General features: G+C 42.0%; 1 protein-coding gene across 2 annotated transcripts in view; it reads left to right on the forward strand.

The window, feature by feature from the left end:
• The window catches only part of LOC135394345 (uncharacterized), a 37,285-nt gene extending 35,890 nt beyond the window's left edge, over positions 1-1,395 (forward strand). For both annotated transcript variants that reach the window (XM_064625044.1, XM_064625043.1), the window contains exon 10: positions 1,214-1,395. In XM_064625044.1, coding sequence (XP_064481114.1) covers positions 1,214-1,239 — 26 coding nt within the window. In that variant the 3' untranslated portion in view covers positions 1,240-1,395. The remainder of the gene's footprint in view (positions 1-1,213) is intronic.
• Positions 1,396-8,952: the final 7,557 nt, after the last annotated feature.

Raw genomic sequence — 8,952 nt, forward strand, 5'->3', positions numbered from 1 at the left:
AGAAGATCGGATTGACCTTATGGGCTGAAAAGAAAATGGAGCTAAGAATGCTAAGAATGGAACGTGAAAAATGAAGTAGCTTAGCTGGATGATAGGTTGAACAACTGTAGAAGACCGCCATGGACGTTTAGTCTTGTGGGTACCCATAAGACTATCGTTTTGTACCCTAACTTACTCATTAATTTTGGCGTTTTCCCCAGTTTTCATTTATGAAAGTACCTGAAAAACTAAACTTGTTTTCTCACATCTCCTATGGTCATTTGATCTTGTAGCGCCTGTGGCTATCACTTAAATAGCTGACAAATTCAACATTAAACATTAAGCAAAACAGCATGTGCTCATAGAAATTCTTCTCGTTCCTTTCAACTTGACCCTATCCAAGAACACACGAGCTGATCATCTCACAATATGGTGGTCAGCTTGCACCAGCTACTACCACGTCAGTCAGACTCTATAAAAAGAGAACTTCATCATGTGACAGGCTCAAAACGATCCATCATTCAGAATGATATTGTTGCCTTTTCTGATTCGCTTTGCAGTCTCGTCATTTTGGAGTAGAAATTCAGTGGCATTGCGGGTGGTGCGGGAACACCAGCATCACGTGCTGGGGGTTACATGTGTGGCTATCAATTTACTTGCCCGAGCCCACCTCTACTTATCTCTATCTGGCTGCATACCTTCTGCTGGAAAGAGGTCGAATGATGGGCTGCTGATGCACCTTATCGTCCTCAAGCTTTCTTAACAAGAAGGCTTTATAGTCTCCCTGTCAGTTTGTTTATGTAACGTGGCTCAATCCAAGTCGTCCAAGCCTGCGTCATTTTCGTGTCTATTTAACTGTGCGATACTACGTATACCCCAATCTCAGGGTTCGTTATGAAGATCGATTACATATAAACCTTGTTATTAGAGAGATAGTGGTTGTGTTTGTTGTGTCCCTGGTCATCAAGCTGCTTCACCTACATGCATATGTACCAACCAGGGCCGTGATGAGGAGGGTGCTTAGAGGGCCTCTCCCTCCCCATTTAAAAGTTTGATTCCAAGTTTCCTTGGTCTGGTTCTCCTGCCTAAAAAGTGGTCATCGGGTAGAGACACACAGACACAGTTTTGTGGACAGGTTCAAGTTCCACTGAGAGCACAAACCATTTGTTACGTGACATTTTGTACACTCTGTGCAAGTACTGTTAGTGAGCAGTCATTTTTTTCTTTATTCTAGGTTACGTGAAGCCCACACAGAGATGATATTTCACTCCACTCAAGTTTACCGTCTTCTCAACGAAAAAGACTGTTTTCGTGCACATGTCTTTCTGTGTTTTGCATTGGATGTATTTTCATGAGGAGCATAACGCCACTGTGATAATCTGAGCAACGTAAGAGTACCATAAAAATTCAGTCGGAGCGGGCAGTATCAGTCGTGTCGCTGAATGTGATTCCCTCTCTGGGCTCTGGCATTCACATTGTGGAAAATGCACGCTGTGTGTTCAAAAATAGGTTAGTGTACTGGCTCACCTGTACGAAGGTTCCATTTAGTTTTTTGCAGAGATGGGCAGTTACTACAAAACTAGTCTTGGAAATTGTAATTTAACTACTAATTGAACTATATTTTCACAGTGGCAGTTGAAACTACTTTTGTAACTAGTGTAAAGCAGTTGCAAGATTTTGACCATTTCTAACTACTGTCTCCTTTGTTTTTATTCTATCCTCCGGAGCAAGAAATTGGGCTCAGCCTAACAGTTTTCTGGGTTTCTAGTTAACTTTTGTGGATTTTTTTATCCGGATTTTTCTGAATTATAGGTTTTTCTTTTTATGTACAGGGTGTTTGCTCTAACGTGTCCAGAAATTATATTTAAAGTGAGCGATAAAAGAAAAGCAAGTGGTACTTTTCTGCTACTTGAGTAAGAAACAGGTACTGCTTCACTAGTAGCACCTGACCCTTAGTCAAGTAGCTGAAAAGTAGCGCTCGTTTCCCTTTTATCTCTCACTTTAAATAGAATTTCTGGACACGTTAGAGCAAACACCCTGTATATTGAAGCCCATCGCACTATGTGTTTGCAATCAATGGTAAAAGTTAAGATTATGTCGAAGTATTTTTATGCATAGAGATTTAAATTTTTCCGGCTGCACGGAACATTTCTTTATTTCTTCCGTGTTAGCGCCGAGAAGCAACTGTGGCTATGAGCGGCGTACAGACGTGGACAGATGGAGGGAGGACAGCAGGAAGGAGTGGGGGACAAGGGGGGTTAGTATGCGTCCTGGGCCGACTTAATTCAGGGGGAACTGTGCCGACATTCGTCTGAAAAGTCTTCGGGAAAACTTCAGACAGCACAGCCAGTGGTAGGATTCGAACGCATGTCACCTCCCAGTCTCAGCGTGAAAAGCGATCATCCTAACCACTATGCCATGAAGCTGGTCAGAACATTTTTATCTGCTGCTATATACCTTGGCAAACAATCCAATTCTAAAATTTGGTGTGTAGGTGCACCATAAATGTAGTAAATTAATGTGGAAAATAAGTTTGTGCACACTTCCCCCTCTTTTCTTTTCATATTTCACTCATTATTTTTCTAGTCTTATCTGGCCCTTAGTGGTGAGCTTGGCACTCAGCATGCTTGGTTTCTATGGGCACTCATTTCATATGTCTATTATGAACATTGCACATAACTTGGGTACGATGAGAAAAGAATTCGCAATTATTCCAAAACAAAAAGTTTTTTGTGTATCTGTTTCTCAAACGGCACACTTTGATTTCCTTCGCATTTTCCTAGGACATGGCCTCTTAGCCATTACAAGTCCTTTCCTTTCCTGTATTCAGCCTGAAAAAATGCAGACTTGTGACGTGGACGTTAAAGGGACTATCACACCCGGAAACGTGTATGTCACCGATACAGTGATGTTCGGCACTGCTTCACAGTATACTTGGTAATATTCGGCACCACCAGCAGGTCGCCAAAGACACTGCAGGACTTGTCTGTGCCAAAGAGCGCTCAGTGATTGGCCTTTTCTGAGTGACGTTTTCTCAGATTTCCAGAAAGGGAATTCCAGCATGCTTACAACATCTGTCGTCTGCTTTTGCCCTGCGTTACATCAAATTGCATAGAAACAGCTCCACTAATTTGCGCCAGGTTTACGGCGTTATTGTCAGCAGTGAACGAAGTGTAAGACAGCATTGTAGTTTAGGAATCAACTGCGACAGGTGTGGTAGTCCCTTTAAACTTGGATCTATTGGCTGCATGTAGCTCAAATTGAGAACTGGAGGGCAAGAACGGTAGCAATGGGGAGTATCTGAAGTGTCAACCCTAGATGTTACTTTAACATCCAATGTAGCGAACTAGCACTAAGGACGTGGACAGAGAAGAAGCAGACGGGACAAGGAACTCTCTAGCACTCATCCCGTCCACTTCTTCTCTGTCTGTGTGTTTACTGCTAGTTTGCTACTATTTAGACATTTACAGATTTCTCACCATTATGCGTGACTTGAACATATTTCTTAGTTTTATCGGCAGCTAAGGATGAATAATATATGAAACCAACAAGAACATTGTAGTGAGAAGCAAGAGGCAGTTGCATCTTATGCCTTAGCTACAGGTTATACAGTGGTGTATGAATACAGTATTCATATTGTTAATGTAGAAATTAACAATTGAAACATGGCAGAAATTAATTACTCCACAGAAAGTCGAGAATACCTTGGCTGACCAAAATTGCTATGGGAATTTGTTCAAACACACGAGACACGGCAAAAGCAGCATTTTGCATGTTCGCTCGCTTTTTGAAGTGGGTACTATTCTGGGTAAGAACGTTTCTCATGCTCTGTTATCTATGCAATGTCTTACCCTGCCAAACATGAGAGCTTACAGTATAATGCCAGCCTGAGGTGATACATTACGTACTGCTTTTCTCTCTGAAAGGAAGCAAAGCCTTCGGTGCACATTGGAGTTTATTCATATGTTTCAAAACGGTGATATATCCCGTGAACAAATTACTTAAAAATTGCATATTTCAGAATCTGCACTACTGATATGTTTTTGAAGAACAACATAAAAACATGTCTGGAAATGTACCTGTAAAGCAAAACAATCTAGCTGCGAATGCGTGTGCGTACCATGTAACAAACTTTTCCTATATCTCTCTCTCTCTCTCCATGGGAAACGCAGGAAAATAACCTGCTTGGATACGATATGTTTTAATTTTACTCAACTAGGGCACAAGGTTCGTTGGTTTCCTTCCTTCCTTCCTTTATTTTTCATCACCATTAGCCATGTTTCGGTATTCACTGTGCCAATTTTTTACGCATCAATTTCCCAGTGAAAATTCGACTCCCATGCTCTCATCGATTGCAACGCCGATATAACTTCAAAGTGAATTATCACAACCGTGCACTGATATGTCAGCGCACAGCGCGATCTCCCTAGTTAACGTCTTTTGCTGAGGGCAATACAATTTTCAAAAATAAATAAAAAAAGTGTGACTAAACGATTTTCCAATTTCCATAGACTAATAACGATTGTATGCATGAGCGAAACGCGAACTCAGATGGTTTCGTTTTTTAAAAGAAACATTAGTAAATTATTTAATTCATAGTCAGCAAACTACTGAGAGTTTGCAGGAGTAAAACGCGAATTCAGAAAGTTTCGTTTTCAAAAGAAACCTGCTCAAATTTTAAATTTGGAGTGAACAAGCTATTGATAGTTTGCAGGAGCAAAACCGAATTCGGAAGGTTTCGTTTTCAAAAGAAACATGGTAAAATTTGAAATTCGCAGAGCAAACTATTGATCGTTTGCTGGTGCAAACATATGCCGAAATGATAAATTAGGAGTGAATAAACTGGATAATTTAGCGAAACGCGAATTCAGAATGTTTCGTTCTCAAAGAAACCTGCTCAAATTTTAAATCCAGAGTGAAGAAGCTCTTTGATAGTTTGCAGGAGCAAAACGCGAATTCAGAAGGTTTTGTTTTCAAAAGAAACATGCTAAAATTTGAAATTTTGAGTGAAGAAGGTGTATTGGTAGTTTGCAGGCAGGGGCGAAACGCAAATTCAAGGTGCGCTGGATTGGCTTGGCTCAAGGGACGTGAAGCTGAAAAAAATATTGTGATACCATGCGCAATCTATCTAAATTCTGGTTCACTCAAGTGATGGGCGATAGTCATCCAAACGCTATCGGTAGTACTATCGATGGTTGAGACGACTACTCATTTAACTATTGATAGTTTTGCTCAAAACTATCGATAGTAAGCTAGACACAGTCCAAACCCACTTGCTGCAAAGTCACTGCTCCAACCCAAGCGAGGTGGTGGGTGGTGAAAGGGCTCGCCGTTGTCGGCCTCACAGAGGTGGGCAACGTTATGACTGACGGCCTGGGGGAATGTGCGTCCTGGGCCGACTTCTAAGGGAACTGTGAAGACATATGTCTGAAACGTCTGAGGAAAACCCAGGAAAAACCCCAGATAGCACAGCCGGCACCGGGATTCGAACCCGGGTACCTCCCAGTCTCGACGTGACATGGCCAGCACGCTAGCCACTGAGCCATGGCCAATGATTGGTTATACTAGAGACCTGGCCCACGACCTACTCTATACTAGAGACCTGGACAACTGACGATCGCCTGTGGGAGAGCCGGGTCATGGGATAGTTACGGTAGTGGCCACTGCAAGCGCCACATAGCATTATTGGGAAGAGGGAATGACACTATCACTCGGTGCATTCTTTTCGCTTGCACCTCCTGCACCAGATCTGAACTGGGTTATCCGCGTGCTGCACTTTCCTGTTGAAAAGAAAGGCATTACTAATAAAGTTACTTTCAGCTGGAAAGTGCAGCTCCCGAAAACCCGTCTTGCGTGGAGTCCAAAGTAGTGCAGTCCAGTGCAAGTGAAAAGAATGCGCTTACTCTTGCCATCGTCTTTCGTGCTACACAGGCTGTTGCTAAGCACGCGCTATTCTCTCTTACTGCTTCGTCGTCGGCAACACAGCGCACCGTGCATTGCCGCGGTTTCGGCAAGTCACGTGGTAACGAATAGTGCGAGCTAGCGCCAAATCCATGGCCAAATCTCATAGCCAAGCGGCGATTGTAGGAACTACTACCCCGGTGCTGGTACCTTTGCGGATGGCCAGGTCTCTAGTATAGTGTATAGTAGTAGGTCGTGACCTGGCCATCCGCAAAGGTCCCAGCCACTGATCTCGATTGTAAAAGGCTGGATCGCGGATGGGGAGCGCGAGCGTGAAGAAACCGGCCGCCATCTTACTGTACCCACAACAGTCGCCGCAGCGATCATGGCAACTTCTTGTAATTACCGTCGTACCAACCGTACTGGTAAGGTTACAGGGCCTAAATTTATACAGGTGAGTCACTCTTCATCAAGGAATAAATAGGCGTCCATTCTGTATATTTAGTTGACCATTATGAAGTGTTTTTTTGCCCAAAACGAGCACTAGATGCTGGTTGCTTGATCGCTCTTCCGACGTTCAATCGAGCACACTTGCATTTTACCCGGCGGCAAATACAGTTTAAGTGCATAATATGCAGGAAAGAACATGTTACACTACACAGGTAGTGTTGTCATCAATATATGTGCAAGCACTCGAGCGCTTTTTTGCATGCATTGCTAGCATGGTACACGGTGTTCTCTGCGGAAGCAAGTGCCACATTTATTTCTTTGAATTACCTTCGCGCACAAGTTCGGTATAACGTCATAATGAGACCACGATTGTCACCTTTTTTCATGTATTGGTATTGTTTTGTGCTTTGGTTTGATTTGTGGCAAACAAACTACGTAACGGACTTCAATAACGCCTTTGTGTCTGAGCTGTATCGTCAGCTTGTTACGATAGTAATAATTTGTAGCGTGTCGTGCTATTTGTAGCAGTTTTTAAGGCAAAAGTGGTCTCTCAATACAGGTTGCGTCATGAGGGCTACCCAGTGAATAATCTGTGCAGTGTGATACGGCTGGGTGTACAGGTAAGTATCACGTTCCTCATCCACTGGTTTCTACTTTACAGGAAGGAACAACCTCAGTGCACGCACTGTGGTTAGCCTCTCTCAGTTTTGCATATTTTCTTACATGTTCACCGTCAGAAACACACCTTACACTTTAGGCTCCTTCACCCAGCAATATAATAGAGATTATAATTCTTTTTAGAAGAGTTTTTAATCTTTTTAATTTTTAGAAGATACAGGGATTGTAAACCATGTTTTAAACTGATGTTTTAACATTTGTCCAATGCATTTATTAAACAACATATTCATTTTTAACTGGTTGCACCCAAACCAATGTTTTGATGTATTATTTCCTTTGTTGTCGATGCACCATAAAAATTGGAATAATCATCATCAATGCAGGTTACTTCACAGCTGCCTCGACATACTCAAGAAATGGGTGCAGAACCTGCGTAATGCCCACAAACCTTGACTACCACAGCACCTCCAGAAAGTAAAGGCGTATGTGTCACATGGGATTTTTAAAGGCATTCACAGTATATAATACCTTGTATGAACTGTTGTAGATCTAAGCAGCCTCTACAGTACACTCTCAGAAATTAAAACTTGTCATGGAACTGTAATAATTGTGTCAGTTAATAGGCATGCACATATACGCTATAAGAAGAAAATTATTTATTGAGAATGCACTTCTCTGGCTACTCATGTTGTTTACATCTACTGTTGATCACATTCATTTATCACATACAGTGAAACCTTCCTATGTTGGACACCTGTGGTGTGGCAGAAGCGTGTCCTACTTATAGAGGTGTCCGAGTTACAGAATATGAGGGAAACAAAAAATGGAAAAGATTACAGCTGTGTTGCCAGAAATGTCCCCCTTCTTCAATTTCTGGTCCTGAGTGGTACCTGGTGGCAGTGGTACCTCTACCCACTCTTCACTGATAATTATTACTGATTTTAGTAGATTCAATTCTGTTCAGATTCCACTCAATGGCATTATCTCTGGATCTTTTTGAGCAGCGATGACTTGTCTCTGAAGCGTCAGCCCACTTTTCGTTGCTTTGGTGCAGTGTGCGTTCAAAGGCTCTAGACAAACCGAAGACAAGTGCTCACACAAAGAATTACGATGTACACTGACAGCACTTGTTTTTGGACTCTGAAAAACTAAAGCAACTAAATTCTGAGACCAGTATAGGGGAAAAAAGGGGCGAAAGTCAAGGCCACTGGCTCGTTTTGGGTATTTTCGGTGCAAAGATGGGCCGGTAATTTGGCCAGGGTTTTGTCCGACTTAGCAGGGAAAACCCTGTCCTACTTACGAGATATGGAGGTGTCCGACATAGAGAATTTCGTCCCCGTGTAGTTTCAAAGGGAGCCTGCCCGTGCAATGAAATCTTGTCCGACATGGGGAGTTGTCCGACCTTGGAGGTTTTACTGTATTATATTCTTATATATTATTATTATATTATCACATATTTGATCACATTAAATTTAAAATTTAGCATATATGAGAAAATATCAGGAGGGGAGTTGCTTTTCATTGCTCATTCCAACCTAAAATTGAGAAAGCGTACCTGACCATTGTCATTCCTAAAATATATACAGTCAACCCTCGATTTATGAACACCCTCGGTTCCCCGAAAAATCGTTCATAAATCGAGGGATTCATAAATCCAAAATTCCGTTAAGTGAATACTATCGAGCAAATGGAACAGTATTTCCGAGTTGATATTGTTTTTATAATGCAATATATTGTGTAATTTTGAAGGTTTTTGTTGGCCTCGGAAGGATCCGTTCATAAATTGAGGGCAAAAACGCTGGGCAACTCCTAGTTGGTTCCCAGAAATTCCATTCATTATTCGGATATCGAGGTTCATAAAACGAGGGAAAAATGCATGTAAAAAGTTTGGTTCCTCGTGCTAGTGTTCATAAAACGAGGGAATTCATAAATCGAAGGTTCATAAATCGAGGGTTGACTGTATTGCCATTGTAGCAAGGTCACAAAACAATATGTAGTCTTTTA

This window comes from Ornithodoros turicata, chromosome 5, assembly GCF_037126465.1.
Source record: "Ornithodoros turicata isolate Travis chromosome 5, ASM3712646v1, whole genome shotgun sequence".
Lineage (NCBI taxonomy): Eukaryota > Metazoa > Arthropoda > Arachnida > Ixodida > Argasidae > Ornithodoros > Ornithodoros turicata.